This window comes from Hydra vulgaris, chromosome 11, assembly GCF_038396675.1.
Source record: "Hydra vulgaris chromosome 11, alternate assembly HydraT2T_AEP".
NCBI classification, from domain to species: domain Eukaryota; kingdom Metazoa; phylum Cnidaria; class Hydrozoa; order Anthoathecata; family Hydridae; genus Hydra; species Hydra vulgaris.
The window spans coordinates 24,916,890-24,943,171 of record NC_088930.1 but is presented as its reverse complement, the minus strand read 5'-3'; the positions used below and the strand labels follow the sequence as shown (position 1 = coordinate 24,943,171).

The following is a 26,282-nucleotide window of genomic DNA, read 5'->3' as shown; positions in this document are numbered from 1 at the left end:
GTCTTTAATATTTTTAATATGGAAATAATTCCATATTAATGAACCACGGTTTGCAATTAGAAAATTTGACTGCTGAGATTTTCCCCAAGTGATAGTTGTACCTGTTATTTGAACGCAGATTATATCATCCTGAATTGCAAAGTGGCTTTCAAACCGTAAACAACATGTTATATTCAACAGCAAGCCTACTGAATGGAAAGATGTTTTATCAAAAGTGATACAAGGAAGCGTCCTTGAGCCAATCCTCTTTTTAATCTCTGTACTAGACATAAATGACAACCTCCCGAAGGAAATTACACACAAGAAATATGCAGATGATATCCTAGCTTACATAATTGGTAATAACTCTTCCCTTCCACAAGAAGTGGCAGATCTACAACAGTCTACAACGATAGTGCAATAATAATATTTTTCTCAACATAGCAAAGTTATTTATATTGGCAGAGGTGAAAAGCCAGTTATAACATTAAAATAAAAAAATTTTTGAAGTTGTAAACTTATACAAATACCTTGAAATCAACCTCGACTCAAGTTTCAATTTTGACAAGCAATCTTCTAGTCTACATAAGAAAATTGCCCCTAATGAGTATCTTTTTAAGCAGCTCCGAATATTTGGTGGATGGTCTCAACCAATGCTTATATCTGCCTACCGCGCTTATTGCCTTAGCCACTTTACTTACAATGCAGTAATCCTTACCTCAACGACCAATAAAACTAAATCTATGATGCAAGGCTTTCAAAACCGCCTTCTAAAAGCTGATGGTATTGATCCACATGATGCAAGCTACTATAGTATCCTTCCTATTGAATAACATTTTTAAACGAATTTTAAAGAAACCTAACCACCCAATCACACTTAGTCTACATAAAAACAAATCACTCACATTCCACTTTCAAATTTAATACCAGATCTGCAAAATCAACAATGAACTTAAACACATATCTACAAAAATTTATCCGCCATCTTCGTAATAATGCAAATAAACCTGGAGCTAACTCTACTCTTTACGTTACCTGATTCAATAGAAAATTCCAAAATATTGTACTATTAGTTTTTTGTAAACTCAAATCAATATTTATTTCAAGAAAAGATTACATTTAAACATATTTTTCGGAAAATGATATTATTAAAATATATGAAAAAACGCTTGATAGTAGATTCTACACTTATACATAAAAATTAATATTATAATGTGTTAGGCTTCTCAATATCTAGAGCCATCATGTTTTTCATCATTGGGGCCGGGTTTACTGATCTATTTAAATAATTAGCTGGTTAGTATGCATGGTTTTGCAATTTTAGTAATTTCGTTTTATGGGTTGAAATTTTTGAGTTTAATATTCATAGTTTCAAGCATAGTCTTTGCATCAGCATACATAATTGTAGATATTTTCTGAAAGCTTTATGCATATTGTAAGCATATATTAAAAACAATAATAGACCTAGAATTGAACCCTGAGGAACTCAACACGTAACATCGAGAGCTACAGAGTTTTTTAGTTACACAAATTGCTTTCTCTTGGACAAATAGCTTTGAATCCACTTAAATGTTGAGCCTATTATACCGTAATATTTTAGCTTGGAAAGTAAAATACTGTGGTCAACTATATTAGAAGTTTTGAATAGATCAATATACACTCCTAATATCAGGTCATCACTCTCAAATAATATATATATATATATATATATATTTAGTAGGTTTAATTATAGCATATTCTTTAAAGCAACCGCTTTGAAACTGATTTTTGTATAATAACATGCTTGATGTAAAGTAATTAACTCTTTTAAAAATTATTTTTTAAATACTTTTGAAAACTTGTTATAATTTTTTTTATTATTATTATCGATAATTAGTTTTTGTGGTAAGCAAGTGAGTTACTTTTTCTTTTTTTATATTAATTTGTTTATAACAGCCCAAATCCTCTTTATATTGAATTTATGCTTATCAAGCTGAAAAAAAAAATTACCTTATTTCTTTTTCTTTTATACCATGTTGAAAAAACTTTTTATAATTTTTGTAATTTTTTTCATAATTTTTTGATTTCAGAAATTTAATGTAAAGTTTTAATTTTTTTTCTGATGCTTTAATAAAAGTTATTGTCATCCATTGATTCTTTAATATTAAGATATGTTGATGAATAAACGCTATCCCATCGTTCTATGCGCAGCTTGTTTTTAAAATTGTTTAGGTTTTTCTAAGTTACAAATTATTTTTATTGTCAATTTTTTTTTATAAAAAAAAAGTAAACAAGAAATAAAAGAAATAGAGAGAATAAAAAGGAGTAAAAGTCAAGTAAAATCGCATAGAAAGTTAAAAGTATTAAAAAAAGATACTCAGATAAAGTTAGGAAAACTAAAAAAAAATATAACATGTATGTGGATGTTTTTAAATTATCATTTTCATTCTAGATTATTATGAAAAAATGCATGTAATTTATAAAGACGATTTTCAAAAACTTTTAAAACGCTCTAAAAACTTATACAAACTAATTAAAATACTTCAATTTTGCTTAGAAAATGGTTTTCATTCCTTTTTATAATCTAAGAAATTTAATTGTCCTCTGTGGTTATGATAGTACTATAAGCTGACAATACCCAGTGATTATAATAGTATCATGTAAATGATATTACTGTAAGCTGACAATACCCTCTGATTATAATAGTATCATAAGGTAATAATTGACATTGAGTTGAAAGAGTAAACATAAAAAAAAGATTTTATAACATAAAAAGTCACAAATGTTTGATGTAAGATACATTTATATCTCTGCCACCATCAGCTATCAAAATAATACCTTTAGTATAATTTATACATCTTAAAGCCTACTATTAATTTATACATCTTATAGCCTATTATTAATTTATACATCTTAAAGCCTATTATTAATTTATACATCTTATAGCCTATTATTAATTTATACATCTTAAAGCCTACTATTAATTTATACATCTTATAGCCTATTATTAATTTATACATCTTAAAGCCTACTATTAATTTATACATCTTATAGCCTATTATTAATTTATACATCTTAAAGCCTACTATTAATTTATACATCTACTATTTTTACGATAAAACTATAGCTATAAAAAATAATTAAAAATGATTTTAAATATTTTGCGCGCTCGTGTGCATGTTCCTGTTTGCTAAAATCTTTACTAATATAAAAAAAAGTCCCTTAAATACTCTTGCAATTGTTCAATTCAATAATAAGTAAAAATGAATTGTTATTAATAACGTCTTAGTGAAAAGTTCTTAAATTAAAAAGTTTTTTTAAAAAAATTCTTAAATTAATAAGTTTTTTTAAAACTTACACTTCATCCGTAGTTTTCAAGAATACCGGATTAATTTGTTGTAAAGGGGGTAACTCATAGTTATAGTTACAATATTCAAAATTTTTAGTTTCAATATTATTAGACTTTGTTTTAGAAGTTAATTTGTTCAGAATATCTGAATTTCTTTTTAAAATAGTTTGCAATAAATTACTTTTTTCATTCAAGTCTTTCATTGAGTTAAAGATTGTATCAGACGATGAACATTGATTGTCTAAACTATTTACGGTTTTATTACCACTGGCTACATTATTTACGGTTTTATTACCGCTGGCTAAATCGTTTAAGAGCTTCTCGTTTTTTAGCTTTTCAATGTTTAATTCTTTTGTAAGCGATTGCAATTTTGTTTGAAGTACTTTTTTCTCATAAAGCAAATAATCGATTTTTTTCTCCATTTTTAAAATATGCGTATCTGAGAAACCGTAATCATCAACATCTTCTAAGAATAGCGATTTCAACTCTAAAGTTGAATCAGAGTTGGAATTAGAAGGCATACTAAAATCTTTAAACCCATTAGCCTAAAAAAAAAAATTATTTTTCAATTTATTTATATTTATTTTTAAGTATTTATAAAAAGGTACAGGGTTGTTCAAATTCGAATTAACTTTTTAATTTTCCATTAAACACTTATTATTTTTTCGGAAATAACAGATATCTTTAATAAAAGTATTAAACAGTTATTAATGGATTTTTTTCTTATAGATGTTGAAAACTTTGAAGTTTATTAGCCTAAACTTTGCTCCTTAAAAAACCCCATAATATTCTGCATACTCAACGCCGTTAATGCAAGTTCTCAAACTTTTTTGTCTTGTTTGTTCTCCGTGATATCAAACATATTTTTTTTCCGGTCTGCAACATTTGTTTATAAACAATATATGTTAAGTTTTAAAAGATATGTAAAGTTTAAACAAAATCTATATATATTGTTTAAAACTCAACATATCTTTTGCGATGGAGTAAGAAAATATGTATACATATTTTCAACAAAAAAAATAAAAAAGATATATATATTCAAATAAAATTTATATACTAATCTATGGTAATTTAAAGACCGGAATTTTAGTTAAATAGTTTTATGGCATTATAAAATTAGGGTGGTTCACATCACAGTAATGTTTAAATTTTGAGCTTAGACTTTTAAATAAACCTTAAAAGGTTTAACTTTAAAAGTCTAACTAGTCGTATGTCAATTTGTGTGTTCTTCACACTCGTATTAATAAAAACTTTCATATAAAATGGAAAAAACAAATTTTAAACTTGAAATAACTAATTTTTTTCGACCTTTAATATGTTTGCAGACATATGACTGGTTAGAAATTAAAAATATAACTTAAAACTTGTTTGAAAAAGTTGTTTTCTCAATTTAATGTTTTATCTTTATTGAGAGCAGCACCATTTTATACCAATATAATGATATGGTTCATCAACCATAAAGCAAAATTTTATATCTAAACTTCAAAAATTTAAAAAAAAATTTAACTTTGTTTGATTTTAGACAAACTAAAGCGCTAGGAGAGAAAAAAAAAATTAAAAAAAAAAAATTATTCGCGCTAAAAAAATGCAGTGAAACGTAACCTTTTTATAAAAACGCAAAATTCGTGTATTTTCCAGTACATGCATTAACGGCGTTGAGTATCAATATGTTTCAATACGCCAAACAAAAATTTAATAACCATCGTTCGGTAACAAGCACCATTCGCAATAACAACGTGTCCAGTTTCGATTTAAAAAATTATGGACCAATCAATCTAACAGACCAAAAACACATCTAACAGTTACTTTTTGTGGATGCATTTTATTTTCCAAAATTACTTTTGAATTTTCTTCACACCAGATTCGACAATTTTGTTTGTTTCCACTAATTTCAAAATGTACTTAATCACTAAGATCACTTTGTTAAATAATTTTTCTTCTTTTGCTGCAAAAGCTCAATTAATAAATGCCCAACGTCCAATCAATCCCAACGATCAGTTGGCAATAATTATTGTATTAACTCTTTATTAAATTATTGAAGCCTTTATTTTTATTTATTATTTATGAGGAATTGATGTGTTTGTCTTTTCTTTAACACATTCATTAACAGCAGCAATATTTTCTTAGGAACGACCACTACAACAGTAAATCTTATTTTTTTGATCTTGAATTAAACTAGTTTCCTTAAATTTATTTATTTACAATATTTTGAGTGGCTTCTTCCATATTTTGTACAAAATTTCCTTCTAACTTCCGTATAAATTTTAAGATATTTTTAACAATGAAGACGCGTTGTTCAATCGTACATCTCTCCATATTTACTAACCGTAATGCTTTACAGCTGTCAATAAATGGAAGCCATTTTAGTAAGAAAAATGAAAACAGTGCAAATTTAAAAAGTTAATTCTAACTTAAACACCCTGCACTACCAAAATAATATAACACAAAATTATGTTTCACCTAAAAAATTATTTTTAGATTATTATTTTTAGTATATTTAAAATAACTGTAAAAGAAAGTTGCGATTTATTAGATTGCTTAGTATTGGTAATATTTTCAACTGTAAAGATTTATTTACTTATTTTTTTAGTTGATGCAAGTGAATATTACTTTTAAGAAGATAAAGTTTTAAAAGTTGTTTCAATCACTATTTAGTTAAGTTATTAATTTTTATAGCGTAACAAAAATTAATAAAATAATACTTTTTCTGCTTCACAAAATGATGCAAGCAACTCATTGTCACGTATTAATTTGTAGTTATTTATTTGGTCACTTTCTGTCTTTTCTTGTGATTTTACTAACAATTCTTCTAAATGCCGAATGTATATAACAAGATTATCTTCGCTTTGTCTAGTTTTTAAGTACACACTCTCTAAACTCTTATATGCAGAAGTTTTAGTTTCTAAAGATTTTGTTAGTTGTTCAATTTTTTTTTCATAATAATAACTTGTTTTTAGACTTTGGTCACCATTACTGCTTTGAGATGAGCTTAGACGTAACAAGTTCAACTCATTGCGTTGTTTTAAGTATTTTTTCTTCAAATCTTGGAAAGCTAAAAAATACAATAACTAAAATAAGACGTATTAAAACAACATGTATGTGAAATTAATAAACACACTGAAAAAAGCAAACAACAATCTTAACTAAATATTATTAAACATCTTTAATTTACATTCACTCATTATTCTGAGTCAATGTAAGTCTTACATGTAATATTTCTTCTAATGACTCATTGTAAGACTTGCATGTAATATTTGTTTTTTCCAATTAAAAAACAAGCAAATTAAACATCATACAAGTAAATATTACTTATGCTAAGTAATCCAAAAAATAATATAATTTTTTACAGTGTATATATATATCAATATATATCTCACTCTATATATATTTTTTAAACATCTTCGCTTCCAACAAGGCTGCAAGCATCCACTAATTAAAGTTGGAAGTTACTGGAAGAGAAAAGATGAAGATTGTAGAGCAAGATAACGATTGACGGACGACTTAAAGGATTGCAAACTATATGAATCAGTAAAACAAGATAAGGGAAGCGAATTCCAAAGAGCTGATGTCCGAGGAAAAAAACTAGACGAATAAGCGTTTTTGGAGCACTTAGGAACAGTCACAGAAAAAGGATGAGACTTAATTGAATGACGAGTAATGCGAAAATGAATTTTAGTAGATGGCACAAGAGACGCTAGCTCTTTAGAGCAGCGCCTTTTATAGTATTTGTAGAAAAGAGAAAGAGAAGCAACATTACAACGATGTGATAATGGTTGGAGGTTGGCTGCAAGTGCAGATCCAACTATGTTTACAATGCATTTTTGCACCTTATCTAAAAGAGAAAGGGCATCGTTAGAAGATTCGCCTCAGATATGGTAACAGTATTCCATACAAGGCCGGATTTGAGATTTATAGAGATAGAAAATAGAATCCGAAGTAAGAAAGTGACGAGCTCGATAAAGAGATGCAGATGCTAATTTTGCAACTAATTTGATATATGGTTTCCAAGAAAGATTGGAAGTAAGAGTTAATCCTAGAAGATAAAGGGTAGATGACTCATCGAGTACATCACCGTTCGTAAATATAGGAAGATGTAAATTATGGCGATAACGATTGGCTGAAAAAAATTGAGTTTTATCTGTATTGAAGTTCACCAGCCACTGTGAGCCCCATGCTGTAGCAGAAGTGAGATCCTTTTCAAGCTCAAATGCCCTCTCCATGCAATCGGGGAGTGTTGATTTCTTATCACGACAAGAATAAATGGTAGTATCATCAGCAAACATTGCCACCTTAGATGTGAAAATATCTGGAAGATCGTTGATGTAAATCAAAAAGAGTATAGGGCCAAGGATAAAACCTTGAGGAACCCTTGAAGGATTTAATAATCTTAAAGATGTTGCCAGATACACCATAAGAAGGAAGCTTATGGAGAAGACCAGCATGCCAAATTTTATCAAAAGCTTTTGAAATGTCAAGATCGATGGCCTTAACCTCTCTACCTTTATCTAATGCACGATAAAACCTATCAGTTATTACTGTTAGCAAATCAGCAGTAGAACGAGAAGATCGAAGTCCATATCGATGGTCAGAAAGTTATTAGATTCAAGATGAGAGATTAAGTGTTTGTTAATTAAAGATTCGAAAACCTTGCTAATGATAGGAAGAAGACTAATGGGACGGTAGTTAGACGAATCAGATCGCTCTCCAGAATTTTTGAAGATAGGGATAACGGATGCCGCTTTCCAGCAGGCTGGAAAACAAGACTCTGATAAGCACTTGTTAAGTAGAGAGTATAGACGACAGCTCTTTTGAGAGTATAGACGACAGCTCCGGAGAACACTTCTGCGAGACAATAACAGGTATGTTGTCCAGAAGCTGTAGAAGAGTCTAGGCAGGAAATCACTTTAGATACCGAAGCTGGAGTACGAAGCTGGATACGAATGTCAAGCAATGGATTAACCTGTTTGTTGGCAATATCAGTTAGAACGCAACTAGTGGAATTAAGAGATGATATTGATGAATAGTTTTTAGCAAACAATTAAGTTTTGTCTTTAGGTGAGGTGACAAAGTCTGAACCATACAAGAGAGGTGGAATTAAAGATTTGCCCTTATTATTGATACTATTAAAGATTCTCCAGAAGTATCGAGAGCCTAATTTTGAGATGAGATACGAGATTTCATGACCTGAGACAAAACCTTTTTACAATGGTTTCTAGCAGTAATAAACAGACGTCTGTTTTCTGGAGAATTGTTTTGCTGATAAATATGGAAGTAACAGTTTCGATTGGCAACCGCAGCAGCACAGTGTGAGGAAAACCATGGAGGAGAGCGAGGCTTGACCTGGAATTGTCAAGAGGGAACAAAAGATTCCATGCCAGCCTGAATCCACGAAGTTATGTAAGATGCGCATTTGTCGACAGGAAGACAAAAGATTTCTACCCAAGGACCATCACGAAGAAAATCACGGAAAGAATCTTAGTCAGCTTTACTGTAGTTGTAAGAGGTACGATAATATGGGGACTCAGGTGATGGAGAAGAATGAGATATTAGTTTTAGAAAGATCAAACCGTGATCAGAAGCACCTAAGGGTGAATGTGGAGAAACTGAGCACTGACTAGGATCAGAAACAAGACATAAGTCGAGCAGAGAAGGTAGATGATTCGGGTTGTCAAAAAAGCAAGTTGGAAAGTTGACTATTTGAGTTAGGGATTGTGTAAGGCAAAAGTTGTGGGCTTTAAAGCCTGCAGAGTCACTGACACTAGAGCCAAGCCATTCAGAGTGGTGAGCATTAAAGTCACCGACAACAACTATATTAGCTGATGGATAAAGAGAGAGGGCTTGGTCAATATGATCAGAAATAACATCAAAAAGAGTGCAGTCTTGAGATGAAGGAGAGCGATATAGAACAAAGAGAAAGGCAATAGAGTGAAGTGGTGCTAAACGAAAGCACATGAAAGAATAGTCTGTGGATTCAAACCTAGTTTCACGACAAATGGGTGAATTCTTACGAATGTAAAAACCCAGGCCAAGCATGTGACTATTGGAGTCTTTACAAATTAAAGGAAGATAACCATCAACACTAAGATCGCAAGATGAGACAGCTGAACTCAAATTAGTCTTACAAAGAGCAAGTAGGTCTGGTGAACTTTGTAAGAGATAAGACTCAACAGAAGAAAAGTTACTTCAAAGGACCACGAGTATTAGTGAATGATAGGTTTAGAGAACTTGGTGATGATGATAGTTTTTTGTGTTTTATAGTTTTTGGTACTTTATTCATTTTAAAGTTAGATTGAAGAACTTGTCTCAAAGCATAGATAGTACTCAGAACACTGTTTAATAGCCTTAGCAATTGCCTCATTATTACTAATAAACCCTAAGCTGTAACAAATGGCTCCAAATGTGGCCTCCTCAATGCACACCAAAAGTACAAACAGGGACACCACCCATGCGCAACATGGCACTGTTAATACTTTGATATTTTTCCACTGTTGATAGAATCAGCCTCTCTGGGAGTTACCACAGAGTTCGGGAAACCTGGCTACCGGCCGGCCTCAGAACCATGAAACTGAGTTTTAGAGCTGTATCCTCATTTGGAGATAATAGAATGAATTGCCTAGTCATAAAAAAAGAGACACAAGCAAAACCCATGCATTGAGTCAAGAAGATCCAGCATTCAACATCCTAAACTGGAAACAATATATTAAAAATACATCTGTGCCAGCCTAATAGCTGAAGAAGGGATGCAAAGCTGGTCAACAGATAGAATCTGTTTACCCCTTAAGTCTTTGCCTAGGAGGCCTTCTACAAGACAGTAGCTGGATGCATTTAACATCTGTCCAAGATGAGTATTTTTATCGAGACACCATCTCTAGCCTTTACTCAACCAAGAACCCCAAGGCAGGGGGTGATTATATATCTATACATATATATCTATATATATCTATATCTCTCTCTCTCTCTCTCTCTCTCTCTATATATATATATATATATAGATATATATATATATTTATATCTATATATCTATATCTATATACGTAAGTGTATATATATGAATATGTATAATATTGTATACTTGAAAGATATATATATCTATACATATCTATATCTATATCTATATATATATATATATATATATATATATATATATATATATATATATATATATATATATATATATATATATATATAAATATATTTATAAATACTTACTATAGCGTAAATATATAAGCACTTGCTCACTTTTTTTGATTATCTTAATCGATAAGGCTTTTTTAGGAAAAGAAGAAAAAAATGAAGAATAATGAATGAAAAAATTGCTGCCCCATGCCAAATCCTCAGTCAATGTAGCAGCACTCCGCTGGGAGTCAGACTATTTGTCAGTCGATGTATGTACTGAAGCTTCCTAGTCTATTTCAGTATGACATCACACTGCTCACCTGAATCAGCATAATATATATATATATATATATATATATATATATATATATATATACATATATATATATATATATATATATATATATATATATATATATATATATATATATATATATATATATATATATATATATATATATATATATATATATATATATATATATATATATATATATATATACAGCGGTGGCCAAAAATTAAAGACCACTCAATTTTTTTTCAAAATTTATTTTTAACCTTAGTATAATTTAAAAAAAAAAAACATTTTTAGAAAGAATTGTATTTTATATTTATTATAAAAGAATTTATAATTTTTTTACAAAATAATGTTAAAAAATTAAAAACTGACTAGTTAAAAAATATAAATGGGAAAAAAAATTGGACAAAATTTTAAGACCAGTTTCAAAAATATTTCAAAAAGCAATAAAAAAATAATTTAGAAACGTGTTGTTCCTCCATTTGTTTTCAGGCACTCTTGTACTCATTCTGGCATTGAATTCATTAAAGTTTTGATTACTTCATCAGGCACATTTTTCAAATGATGAGAGATTTTAAAGCTTTTAAGAATTTAAATTACAAATTGTAAAGTTGTTCTTTACCAAGCTTGTGATCAAGCCACCACCATAAATTCTCTATTGGATTCAAGTCTGGACTATTGGCAGGCCATGGAAGCACTTGAATTTTATTAGAATTGAACCAATTGCTAACAACATGCGCTTTATGACACGGCGAATTATCTTGCTGGAAAATAAGTCCATCTTGCAACTGCCATAAATCAATGCTAGGAATAAGTGAGTTTTCCAAAATTTCGATGTACCTTTCTTTGTTGAGTCTACCATCGAATAAATAAAAAACGCCAACTCCACAGGCACTCATACAGGCCCAAATGCCTATTGAACCACTGCCTTGTTTTGTTCGTTTCAAAATGCATGATTTATCGAACTGTTCGCTTGGAAGTCTACGCAACATTACGTAACCTTTTCTGTTGTCTACCTCAACGTTCATTTCATCACTAAAGACCACACGGCTCCACTGATCTGTTGACCAATTTTTATGTAGTTTGCACCACTCTTTCCTGGCAAATTTTTGTTTTTTATATTCAAGGGTGGTTTTTTTGCAGCAGCACGCCATAAATAATTTAAATTGTGGAGGACCCTTCGCACAGTTCTAGAGCTTGCTTTCAGACCATTTGACAGTGTCCATTTCGTAGACAAGTCTGTAGATGATGTTTGTCTGTTTTCTTTCATTAATCTCACTAACGAGCGAACATCACGGTCATTTGAAATTTTATTGCGTCCAGTCCTATGACGATCATTAATTGACCGGGTCTCTTTGTATCGTTGAATTATGTTAATAATGCAAGAGTGAAACCTTCCGAGCTTTTCTGCTATTTGTCTGATGCTATAGCCTTCTTCTTTTAATACAAGAGCCGCGTATCTGTCTTTTTCTTTGATCTTTGCACGCATTTTTGCAATATTTTTATATCCTTAATGCAATTCAAAAAATAAATGTTTATTTGATATCGAAACTCAGGTTTTGACATTTTATTTTATAGCCAACATAATAAGCAATTAAGACAGTTAAAAAAAATAATGGATTCTTATTTTTAATAAGTGGTTGTTAAATTTTGTCCAATTTATTTAAAGAAGATTTATAAGTACTCATCAGTTTTTTAATAAGTTAAACGCTATTTAATTAGAATTACATTAAAAAAATTATACCACTTTAATCCGTATGTTTTATGCGGTAGTGGTGTAGTGGTAGAGCGCTCGCTTCATAAGCGAGAGGTTCCGAGTTCGATCCCCACCACGTCCCTGGTAGTACCGCGCTCAACTTGTTTCTCCGCGCAGCAGCCTTGTTCGTCAAGGTTCGTGTTTCGGAGTTATAGAGTTGAGAGAGGGTTATAACCACAATTAAGTAGCCTCCTCATCTGTAGTGGCCTTCTGGGCCTTGGGGAGGTGAAATAACAAAAAAAAAAAAAAAAAAAAAAAAATTAACAAGATATTAAAAAATAAATTTAATATGTCAATTAGAATCTTCTTAATTTTAATTTAAAGATTAAGAAACCAACTAAAAAATGAGTGGTCTTTAATTTTTAGCCACCGCTGTGTATATATATGTATATATGTATATATATATATATATATATATATATATATATATATATATATATATATATATATATATATATTTATATCATTTATATTTACGTTTTTATTTTTCATACATTTATATTTAAATTCACAAAAACATCTAAATTGGATATATATGAAAGCTTTAATAATGTCTTGCTTATTTAAATTGGAGTTGGTTAAAACACAATAAAATATCAGAAAATAAAAATAGTATCTTTTTTGTCCTTGTCAATACAAAAACATATTTTAAAAGGAACAAAACAGAAATATTTTAATAAAATAAATATTTTTATTTGAATATGGTGATCTTTCAATTTTCATTTAATTTTTATATCATAATTAGAAAGTAAATGGATATTGGTAGATGAAATAAAAATAGTTGTAATCACATGGCAAATTGAAAGTTGAACTATATCATAAGTGTGGGAAGCAGGTCAAATTTGCTATAATTTATATATTAGAATTGGTTCAAACCAGTTTATTCTAGAAAACAGGAAAAAACATGAAACAAGTAGAATGAAACTTGATAAAAAACTACTTTTTTATTAAATTTCACACAAATTAAAAAATATGTATTACAAATTAATCCTCTATTTTATTAGCTTTTATATTATTTTGCATAATACTGATGCTTTCTTTTACCAAATTTTTATTATTCTCTCACTACATGAAACATCCACCACAAATTGTCCACCACACATTGGAAAAAAAACAAAAAACTAAAAGCATCTTCACAATTTGGAAGATTTTATAGCAGATATTGTAGTTTCATGAAAAATGTCAAGTGGAATCTGAACATTCTGTTTAAATTTGCCTTGGTGTAAAACCTTATTGCAGATTCTAGGAGCTTTTCTTAAACTTGCATCCAAATTTTCATCCTTTTTGCGAACATAGTGCAACAGTTTCCAGGAAATTTCACCAAACTTAACAATAATATAGCCAAAAAAATAACAAAATTAAATGCAGGTAAACAATTTTTTTTTAATTTAACAAATAATTTCTAACATTTTATATTAGTTGTACGGTATCAAAAGCAAATAAGTTTTATGCAATTGAAAAATTATAAACAAATTTTGAATACCGGGATCATGTAACTTCAATAATTTTTAGTAGGTTGAAACATTAGTAGCATGGTTATCACAATAGCTCTTACTCTAAAAACTTATTATCTCACTCTTATTTGAAATGTCTAAGCAGCTCAAAATTTATCTTTTAACCAATCACTGTTGATTTTTTTGGTGAAAATTTAGAGTGTAAGGCCATGTATTTTAAGTAGGTCATGTTTTCTAACTTTTCTAAAAAAATTTTAATTAGTTTCGCTTGAGTCTCAAACATTGAATAGGATGAAAACAAATTAATAAATAAACAAAAATAATTTTTAAACTATTTTAGTGTTGAAAACAAGAAAAATAATAATTTAAAAACCACACCCAGAAACATTAACTAAAAAATGAACCGCACATCAATATGTATTTATTAGGATTTGAAATCCTGGATTCCTAAATACTGATCTTGAAATCTTTGGATTATTTTAGAAATGTATAAAAAGATTTAGATATTTAAAAAAGTTAAGTGCTTTTAATAGCGTCAAATAAACCAAAAGTTCATTTATTTCATTCATTGTTGATTTATAAAATTGGTATCAATATACCTATATACAGTCTCTTGCAAAAGTTTAGAATTAGTTAATTATTTTTTAGGCACATTCATAATTTATTGAAAATGACATACACAAAGCTAAGATTTAATTTATGTCATAAGCATACACTTGCATGTATATAACATAAATTAAATCTTAGCTTTGTGTATGTCATTTTCAATAAAATATGGATTTACCTAAAAAACTCTTAACTGGTTCTAAACTTTTGCAAGAGACTGTATTGTAACAACTGCTTTTAAATTGAATATCTTACAACAATGATAGTAATTACTTAGTAACAATATATTGATTATATTGTATTTTTATATTAATCAAGAATATTTATTTACATATATAAAACTTAAAAGTTTAAACTTTTATAAAAAAAATTTAAATAATATTTTAATTCAAAGATCTTATATTTTCTTTGATATATCAAATTAGATACCTTGTCTAATTTCATAGAGTTTAATAACACAACTGCCTACCTGGAAACATTATCTACGCAACATAGAAAATAAAACAGCAAATTTGCATTATCCAAATTTAGTTATTGCATAAAAATATTAAAAATTACTGGTGGATCAACAAATCAGTTACATAAAATAAATTTAAAAATTAAACCAGTCCCTTCTCAAGCATTGAAAAAAAAAAGAACTGCAAAGTGAAAAAACTAAAATCAGTTATATTTTTCAATAACTATTAATAAAGAAAGCAACTTCCCTAAAGTGATACGAGAAAGACAGCAAAAAATGGAAAAAATCTTTTAATGTAATATGCACTTCTATTGTTATATGTACTGGGCTAGAACTATTGATAAACCTGCTATTGAAATCCTATTGAAATTATGATAAAACAGCTGTTTCAAAATGCGCATTTGACCAAAAGCCACACCAGAATTAAATTGTTTTATTTATTATGCAAACTAAAATTTTGGTATATGGTGGACTCATAATCAGATTTAAATGAAAACTTACAAATATGTCCCATGAACAATAAATAACAGGTGTGCCCTCAAAAATGGAACTCCACAAAATACAATGGCTTATGTTCAAATGTTAAAATACTATGTAAGCTAGACAATATGTAATTGTACAAAAAAAATTTCTTAATCAAAAACAACTTTTCTTTAGTTATAAAAATGAGACCAAAAAAAGTAGATGCAAGAAAAGGCGTGTACAAGTTCTACAAAAATAACATTACATGAGGAAAACTGGTTACTTTTAATAATTTTAAAGCGGAAAATGTTCTGAAAACAACTGTATATCATATAATTAAAACATATGAAATTGGAATAAGTGTAAAAATTAAAAAAAATTTGAAAAGAAATGTTACAAAAACAACAATTAGAAAAGCTAAAAGTTTAAAATTTTGATCACACGCACACTCATAAATTGTTAAAAGCAAAGTCAAACATCAAATATTGTCACTGGGAATCATTAGCAAAACGGTCTGAGCTATTACTCTGTCCCCTTGTTAGCTAAAACATAAATTTATTAATTATTTCTAATTATAATATATTCTGAATAAACTATAGCTATTTACCTAAATTTATACAAACCTATTTTAAAAACATTCAAATTGATTTTATGAAAATGCATTCTTAAAATCTTTTTGTATTATATAATAAGCCCATTTCCATAACATCAGTTGTCTGTAAAATAATGAAGAGTATCATCAAGAATAAAATAGAAGAATATCTTTCAATAAATAATTTAATATCAAAATGATCAACACCGCTGTGTTAAGGGAAAAAAAATTGTTTAATAATTTTGTTTGAATTGTTTTATCAAATTACAAAAGTTACTAAGAACAGCATTCCAGTTAATACAATATTTAAAGATTTCAGCAAAGCATTCAATTAAGTAGTATACACACAACTTTGTTTAAGAAAATTAATAGCATATGGTATAGTAAATAAAATACTCAACTGGATTATAAACTACTTAAATGATCAAAAACAGTGTGTCATACAAGGAGATGTTTTATCAGACAGGCTACACCTGCTTAGCAGGGTTCTTGAGGGCTTGGTTCTTGGGTCATTACTTTACATTTCATCACAAATCAAAAATAATCAAAAACTTTGCAGATGTCACAAAAATGGGACCAACAAACCAACTCTCAAATCAAATCAGTTCATTTTTTCAGCTTAAAAAACTTATTTTGATACCGTAACATTACCACTTTTAAGATGCTCTTTATGTCAATTGTGAGACAACACCTGGAGTTATGGTGCTTCCATATGGAATTAAAATAGAATAAAAAACATCAAAGCAATTGAGGCAGTCCAGAAGAATACTAAACTAATACGAGAGGTTAGTGGTAAAACATACAAGATAAGGATCTGGTGCCTTGGTTTAACAACACTGGAAAAAAGACAGTTATTGGGAGACCAAATACAACAATTCATACTGAAGAAAAAAACAAGTCTGATGTCAGGTATAACTGTTTCTCAAACAGGATAGTCAAACAACGGAATCAACTGCAAGTAATCTGTCAAAACTCAAATACAGCAAGCATTTTTAAAAACAATTATGACTAATTTACAAAAAAATGAATTTACAACTACTATAAATGGTCTGTATATAACTATTTTTCATTATAGTTTAATATTAAAAATAGTAATAATAAGTCTCTTAAATATTTCTTCATTCGAAAGACTCAAAAGATATTCTTAATAGAAAAATAACATCAAATTTAAGAAACTTTAGTATGATGTGGAAAAATATCTGTAATTTTAATTCAGAACCCAAATAATATTTATTATGGCATTTAATACCGAATATAATCAAATTATTAGAACCATTAAAATGTATTAATGAAAATAAGTTTTTATAATTCTCAATTTAATATTAAATTCAAACTGGCCACAATCTTTAAATATAAGTATTGTTCTAATCTTTAAGTATAAACAGTATTTAAAAATTTCTATTTTTATTTGGCTTTTATGTTGAAAAAGTCTTCAAATTTATTATACTTTTTTGAACAAGAGAGTTTTGAACAAGAGAAACCAATTTTTAAGAATATCATAACCTAATATTTGGTGATGTAAAATAATTTTTTTTTCTTTTTGGTCACCAGAAAACTAGATTTGCAATCACTTAGATCAATAACCAGTCAAAAATGTTAGCATCTAAAAAAATAACCTGTCAAAAATGTTAGCATCTAAAAAAATAATTAGTCAAAAATGTTAGCATCTAAAAAAAATAGCTTTTATTGATTAATAAATCTGATTTAAACAACCTTAACCAAAACTGATTCATAGTAAATAAATTTAATTAAAAAGCATAAAACTTAAGAAGAAAAAAAAATTGTAAAGATTTTTATTACAACTGTTTTATAACTAAAGATAAAATGAGGTTTTAATTTGTTTACTTTACCCCTAAAACCTAAACCTACCTAAAAGTAAAATATGTATGCATGCATGAAAACAAAAATTTTCATATTAAGCAGATATAAGCGTTATACCAATTTTTAGTGCAACTTCTGAGCCATTATTGTAAGATGCCATTTCTCCTACTGACACATCTGATTTAAATTTATTAAAATGTCTAAAAATTGTCCAAAGAAAATATACTTAGTATATTAAATAAATTGTTAAGAAAATGAAAAAAACATTTATTTTAAATTTTCTGTTTACTGAGATAACTCTGATTGTTTCCTTATTTATGTCAATAAAAAAAAGTTTTAAAGTTTGTATTTAATTTTAAAAACTAATTTCAAATATAAACATCAAAATAACTTCTTTTTTTTTTATAGCAGTTAAACATTTAAAAAAATACAATTATAATAAGAAAAATTGTCGAAATATATAAGCTATAAATTACTAAAAAAACCATGGAACATTGAAACAAATAGAAAACTCAAAACATTTCATAATATTAAAAACCAAAATTTAATATTTGATAATCAGTACAATTGAAAGTAAACTTGAGAGAATTGAGATTTTCACACAAACAAATAAACACACACACAAAGACATTCAAAGACATTGTTTTATAACTTCTCTCTATGAAATGAAATATCTTTTTTTTTTTTGAAAATAAAGAAAAATACAAAATATAAAATTCTAGGTACACATTTTTATAATTTTGAATTTATAATTTTGAATTAATAACTTCTTAATTTAATTATTAACAAGTTTGGAAATTAGCAACTAATAAAAATCAATAGTAATTAGAGTAGTAAAAATTGTTAACTATGTTTAAAATTAATGAAAAAAAAAAAAAAAATTAAGTTAGAAAAATAGCTCTGGGAAATAAAACTATTAAAGTAAAATGTAATAATAAAAAAAAAAAAGAAGTTTAAACATTTTTATTAGCAGCAACTCTTTTCGCTTTTATTTGGTCTCAAAACCACATTTTTGCTAGCAGAAAGTATTATAGATGCATTTTCTGCATTTGAAACTAATTCCTGATCAACATCTGATAACAACAATTTTGTCATTTGACAAAATGCATTCTCAACATTGTTTCCTGTTTTTGAACTGGTTTCAATGAAAGGAATGTCAAGTTGATCACTGAAAGCCTGGACATTATTTGTCGTTACACAGCGTTGTGATTCCAAATCCAACTTTGTGCCTATAATGAGCTTTTTTGCATCTTTTTCTGCAAGTTCACTAACATCTTTTAACCAATCATTTAAATTTGTAAAAGATTCCATATTAGTTATATCATACACAAGACATATACCTTGTGCACCACGATAGTATGTATTTACAATAGTTCGAAAACGTTCTTGCCCTGCACTGTCCCAAATATTTAACTTGACTGTTTTACCAAAAATTTCAAATGTACGTACTTTAAAATCTACCCCAATTGTATTTATATAATTATCTGTATATGATTTATCTGCAAATCGCCGGAGCAAACAGGATTTTCCAACGCCTGAGTCTCCAATTATAATAATCTTGAATACGTAATCAGCAGCCATTATTACTTTTAACTTTTACAAACACATTTTTTCTTGATACTAGATAATAAATATTAATAGCTTAAATACCATAAATAATAACTAGAAAATTACCATAAGATTATTTTTAACAACTTATGATGTAGTAAGTATTATTGCATTAACATTTCAACTAAACAACTTAAATTTCATTATATTTAAAAAAGCCTAAATTACTTATTTAACCATTTTTACAAATCTGCTACATAAAAATAAAAAAATTACATGAAAAAAATTCAAATATAAATCTCTCAATTTTTAAAAAATTAATTGTGAAAAATTAAAAACATTCACTTTTGAAAAATTCTATCACAGCTTTTATAAATTTGTGAAAAACAAAGAAATTAGAAATCAATTCAAACAGAAATTAGACAGGATTGAAGACACAAAATAACACTGGAATTTTTTATTACTAGAAAATATAAACCATTAAAAATGGATTATATTTTCTACAGAAATTACATTTTTTTTTAATATTACAAATATGTTGTCCTTTTTATAATTTCTGATTTGACACAGTCTCTAGTTATATACTATTTATTTATATTTATGATATAAATAATACTATACTACAACATAATATATACTTTTATAGTGTAGTATAACAAGATATATTATGTTTATATTAAAAAATAATTATTAATAAAATTAATTTTTATTTTATATAGCAACGTGTAATGCTAAAAATATTGAATAATTAAAAAAAAAAAATTTGGAAAATATTGGAAATATAACTTTTATAATACAATTTTTTTTCAGACAAGGTTGTAATAAATCATAAAAATTTTTTTTTTTTTTTTTAACAAACTATTTTATCCTTTTCAACTAATAATACAGAAATAATTAGTAGTAAAACATGTATATAGAAAGTAGTAATAGAACTGAAAATTACTAAAAATACTACTACAACTACTATTACTATATACATATTAGAACTGGAAGTAGTAACAGTACTGAGAATTACTAAATAAATACTGCTACAACAACTTTTGCTACATACTTATTAAGCAAATTATCTGGTTTTATTTATAAAAATTCATACTAAATACTTAAGCAAATTGATAATTGAATGATTTTCTATAGAAACTTTATTCACTAAACATTTTTTAGTGAAATTTTATTTACAAACCTGTAATAAAGTCTACCATCATTATCAATTTATTTAAAATATTATTGATTCGTATATTTGTGTAATACTCACAATAAATCATATTTTGGTACTCACCTTACAATATTTTACATTGTTTAACATTTTTTGTTTTAAAGAATTTATATTTAAAACATAGCTTATAATACTTAACTGTTAAATTAAATTAATAACATTAGTTTAGGATAACAAAAACACAACAGCTGTGTTTTACAAGCTCTTCAAATTTAATATAAAATACAACAATAATACACCATATTTTAAGTTTAGGATTTTTGACAATTATAAACATATTTTTATGTGTTAAAAAAACAGTAACGCCTCTAATGGTCTCAAATTTTAGACCTGATTGTTTAAAATAATGATATAACATTTTCAAGATAAAAATTAAAAATTTAATAAATAAGTTACCAATAAAACATTTTAATAACTATATTTTAATAACGTTGTAATCATGCTGTAATATAAAGTTTATTGGTGCTCTAATAACTAAAAATAATATACAATAAATAAATTAAGTTTGCAGCAGTAATTTTAATCAAATTGTTTGAACTTAATTTTAAAATAAAAGTGAAAAAATTCTCTGTTCAATATTTAGTACTTAAGCATGATGACATTGTATGTAGCTTACTAATCACTTGATAAGTCTTTAAGAAGCTTAGTGACTAAGTGATATTTTATTATTTGTGGAGATTAGTAACCAAGTATACTTGAGATTCCCTGTACTATTTTTGTATTGGACAAGTTGCTGTTCTGTTTACTAATTTCATCATCAGTTACATGATTTAATTCTGCATGATCCAAAAACTCAAAATCGTCATCTTTTTTTGTTGTTTCAAAATCTTCATCAGGCAAATCCTCAACTTCATTATCTGTAGAATTAAAATAGTCATCTACCATACCTTGGTGAGAAGACAATGAAGCATTGTAGAAATTTAGCCCATGTAAAAACTCATCATCACGAGGTTCCATCATACTATCATACTGTGATATTGATAGGAAATCTTGCTGCAAACTATTTGGTATTATTGGTAGAAATTCATTTTCATCAAAATCTGAAGAATGCTCAGCTAAAAAAAAATTAATAAAAATATAAAGAAAATAAACAAAGAAAAAGTTGAAATTAAAAATAAAATTTTGTTTCTTTACATAAATTACTGAGCTAAAGTTAGAAATTAAATGTTAAATTCAAAAAATAAATTTAACATTCACATTTAATGTGATAAGAGTGATATTCTAAAAATGTGTAGAGCAACTCCTCTATGTAATTATAGAGTCAAAAAAAAAGGTTTTTTGACTCTATGTTTTTTGCATGTGATGTAGTATAATCTATTCTTTGTCAAAAAGTAAGCTTTTTTTTAAATTAAATTCCATTCAATTTTGAATTCGATTTTTTCAAAACATAATTTAAAGTAATTTTGAACAATACTTGTCTGACAATAACACTCTTAAAAACCTAACAATTCACATGGCAGCCTCAATATTATTTATAAAACATTTAAGGTAGTTATTAGTGTATTTTAAAAAACTATATATAAATATCATGCACTTACTATATTGCTTTAAATATTATCTACATACTACATCACATGCAAATAGGCATGCAATTATAGAGTCAAAAAACCTTTCCTTAACAAATTTATGTACAGCCTCTTTGCTATTTGTCAATTATTTGTATATATTGTACTGTGTAATAGATGAAAGCTAAATTAGATATTTTAGGAATTTCAAAAAAAACCCAATTAAGGCATCTAAATTAAGGCAAATTGTTTATACCTTTCTTTCCTTATATCTTCACAAAATAAAAATAATTATAAAAAAAACTTAATGGTGTTAAACATGCTTTCATTGTATTACTGAACTTTATGAATTAAAATTTCCATCCAATTGGCTTTTTTATATAAACTTGATGTTGTTAAAATTAGATTGAAGTATTTAGGATTTTAATGATTATTTAAATCAACCATTTTGATGCTGTTCTTGAACTGAGCCAGTCTAATAAAAATTCTTAAATATTATTCAAATTGATATTTTATAAGAATGTAAAATACAGTAGTGGTGGAGTGGTTGAGCACTTGTTTGATCAAATCTTATAACCTCTATGGTAGTACATCACTCAACCTGTTCCTCGTTTTATAAATATAATAAAATATTTATAAATATAATAAAATTTTTTATATAATATATCAATTATAAGTTTAGTTACATTATTGTTATAAATTAAAATCAAAATTCAATAAGATTCTCTTATCTTGTTAACAGATATGAAAGGAATTGGAGCAACACAAAAAAACTTACTAATACCCTCTTGGAAAATGTTGTTGCATAAAAACAAAATCTTTTTTTTATCTCAATATTTTTAACTTATAAATCTTGCTCTGTTCTCTTTTATTTTATACAGCTAAAAAAAGTGTTTTCTATTGACCATATAAAACCTATATACTAACCCTGACCCTAATACCTGACCTAATTCCTGGCCCTAACTCTTGTCTATCCCTATAACTGTTAATTTAATCTAAAAACTTATTAACTGTAAAAAGTTAACAAAAATCTAAAAATAAATTTGAGATGAGTAGATTTATTCTAAATAAGAACAAAAATAGAATTGAGGTTTTTTCCTTTATTAAAAACATCTAAATTGTTTTCACATAAATTTCAGTAAAAATTAAATACATAATTAAATAAAAGCAGGAATAAAAGATAAATTAAAAAAGAAATAAATCATTGAAAAATTAAAGAAATAATTCAGACTGTTGTAATTGTAATTGTAAAAATTAAATACAATAATACATTACAATACAATAATATTGTATTCTAATACCAGAGATGTAATTACAACATTATTGTTATTGTATTGCTGTGATGTAAAACAATTACAATAACTATTGTATTGTTTTGATGGACAGTTACAACAAATATTGTGGTGTATTGTATTACTATTTCAAAGTTCGATAGCTATTGTATTTTAAAGTATTTAGATTCATTTTCACACGCATTTATTATTATTTGGGCACTAGAAAATTAAGAAGGTGTGTGAAGATTGTTTTTAGCAGTCATTAGCATATATAACTTTATTTATTTTGAAAAGTAAAGTATGCCAGGAAAGCCAAAGAAGTATATATTCTACGTATACTTAACAAATATTAAATTCAGGGGCGCTTGTGGCACCTGTTTTTAACAACCATTTACATATAATTTTTTAAATTTATTTTGAGTTCAATAATATAAACGTTTAAAGAATAATTTATTTGGAATTAACATTAATAATACTCATTCAAAGTTATACAAATAAATAATTTATTATATTTTGTAATTAGATAATCATTTACTATGTGAAGTGAAACTTTTAATTTTTAAAAATTTTGTCTAAACTGATATTGAAATGTTTCACCGGATGATGTTTCAAATCACCGGATGATGACGTCTAAAATAACTGATAAACTACAAACATGTGAAAATAGTTTATTTTTATTATTATAAATAACCACTAATGAGTAATAAATTACAGCCTTATGGAATCAGCGAGCCATTGACCCAGATAATTTCCAATTTATTAAACTTCTCGTTAAATATTTTTAATAAAGTATTCTCATGAATATCTAACAGGTCTTTAATTTGAGAAACAGTAAATTTAGCCATTTTTAATTTAGTTTACAAAAGCACGTCCGTTCACGTCCAAATTTTTTGCGTAAAGATTAAGCATTATGGAATAAGAGAGCCATTAACCTGGGTAATTATATATTATATCGTCTAAACATGTGAACTTTTATTGTGCAACAATTTTTTCATTATTTTCAGGTCACTCATCACCTATCAGACAAGAGTAAGTGTTATCGAAACATTTGGTGTCTGTTGTAAAAACAAAAAACTAAGTGGAAGAAATTATAGGAATTGATTATGTATACATATCTATCCTCAGCGGTAAAAGAAAAACAGGTCAAATAAAACTCACTTTTATAGAGATGTATAAGTTGCAACTAGGATAAGTGATACTCAAAAGATAAATAGAAATAGAATCAATAATCATATAAAGTTTTGCCCTATTGAAATAGGGTACAAATAATATATGATCATTGATTCTATTTCTGGTCACATGACTAAGTTTTGACATTACAATAATTTTTTTTATTACACTAACAATAAATTGTTATTCTATTAAAGATGAATTGCAATACAATAATTATTGTTATTGTATAACAGTATACAAAAATTGTAAATCACAGGTATTATAATTGTTTCTAAAAAAATAATACAATATCAATAGTTATTGTTTCTGTTATTGTTTTCATTACAATTCTATTTTATTTTTAAAACATTACTCTAGAAATAATAATTAAAAAAAAATCTATTTACTTCTTATTGAAGTATATAAATGCAAAATAAACAAAATTTATTGTTGTTGTGTTTTATTTTTTCACTTAATAGAAATGGTTTTAACTTTTAAATATATTAAAAAAAGTAAAATTGAAGGTTTACCTTCATCTAGATGATGCAACTGATTTTGCAAATCAAATTCATCTAAAGATGAGTTTCTTGACAAACTGTGGTCACCTTCTTTATCAACTTCTTCAGACAACTGATTTCCATGTATAATAGCATCATCATTATTACTTTGTTTTATCAAAGGGCTGTAAGCTACAAACACAGAAAAATAAAACAACTCAAATGTCAGAAACACAAAACATTTTATAATAAAGTTTCAGAAGTAAAAAAAAATCTATACAATTTTAATAAAAATTTTATATAACTTTTAATAATTTTGATTTTCTTGTTGGTTGGTGTGTTATTAAGATTGGAAAGTTCATTTGTTAATGATAAAAGTACTACAAGCTAATATTGGAAACAAAAAAAACAAATTTTTTTTTTGTTCCCAATAATGTTACTTTATTTACATAAAATAGAATAAATAACTACAGTGTTATAAAAAACAAGACAAAGAGGTGCGAAACTTAATATAAATTAAGGGTAGAAAAATAGAGAGAAAAGATATTTATACACAAGCGAGCAACAATTATAATGGTTTTTTTACTTGTTGAGTGAAGACTTTTTAACTTGTATGTTGAGTGAAGACTTTTCAACTTGTATGTTGAGTGAAGACTTTTCAACTTGTATGTTGAGTGAAGACTTTTCAACTTGTATGTTGAGTGAAGACTTTTTAACTTGTATGTTGAGTGAAGACTTTTCAACTTGTATGTTGAGTGAAGACTTTTCAACTTGTATGTTGAGTGAAGACTTTTCAACTTGTATGTTGAGTGAAGACTTTTCAACTTGTATGTTGAGTGAAGACTTTTCAACTTGTATGTTGAGTGAAGACTTTTCAACTTGTATGTTGAGTGAAGACTTTTCAACTTGTATGTTGAGTGAAGACTTTTCAACTTGTATGTTGAGTGAAGACTTTTCAACTTGTATGTTGAGTGAAGACTTTTCAACTTGTATGTTGAGTGAAGACTTTTCAACTTGTATGTTGAGTGAAGACTTTTCAACTTGTATGTTGAGTGAAGACTTTTCAACTTGTATGTTGAGTGAAGACTTTTCAACTTGTATGTTGAGTGAAGACTTTTCAACTTGTATGTTGAGTGAAGACTTTTCAACTTGTATGTTGAGTGAAGACTTTTCAACTTGTATGTTGAGTGAAGACTTTTCAACTTGTATGTTGAGTGAAGACTT

General features: G+C 27.0%; 3 protein-coding genes across 4 annotated transcripts in view; all 3 read right to left on the bottom strand.

Annotated features, from left to right (window-relative positions):
* Positions 1-1,972: 1,972 nt before the first annotated feature.
* Positions 1,973-18,095, bottom strand: LOC100202168 (uncharacterized). Its single transcript, XM_065810541.1, has 3 exons — positions 17,987-18,095; positions 6,010-6,359; positions 1,973-3,852 (listed from the first exon to the last, which is right to left on the bottom strand). Exons 1-3 carry the CDS (start codon positions 18,027-18,029, stop codon positions 3,313-3,315), a joined length of 933 nt encoding a protein of 310 aa, XP_065666613.1. The 5' UTR covers positions 18,030-18,095; the 3' UTR covers positions 1,973-3,312.
* Positions 18,096-18,244: 149 nt separating this feature from the next.
* On the bottom strand, positions 18,245-19,521 carry LOC100214114 (uncharacterized). The gene has a single exon (XM_065810540.1). The coding sequence runs from the start codon at positions 19,448-19,450 to the stop codon at positions 18,836-18,838; it is 615 nt and encodes a 204-aa protein (XP_065666612.1). The 5' UTR covers positions 19,451-19,521; the 3' UTR covers positions 18,245-18,835.
* Positions 19,522-20,819: 1,298 nt separating this feature from the next.
* LOC100214527 (reticulophagy regulator 2) overlaps positions 20,820-26,282 on the bottom strand; it is a 38,412-nt gene continuing 32,949 nt past the window's right edge. For both annotated transcript variants that reach the window (XM_065810538.1, XM_065810539.1), the window contains exons 8-9: positions 25,092-25,250; positions 20,820-21,685 (exon numbers count right to left, since the gene is read on the bottom strand). In XM_065810538.1, the coding sequence (XP_065666610.1) occupies positions 21,309-21,685; positions 25,092-25,250 (536 nt within the window). In that variant the 3' untranslated portion in view covers positions 20,820-21,308. The remainder of the gene's footprint in view (positions 21,686-25,091; positions 25,251-26,282) is intronic.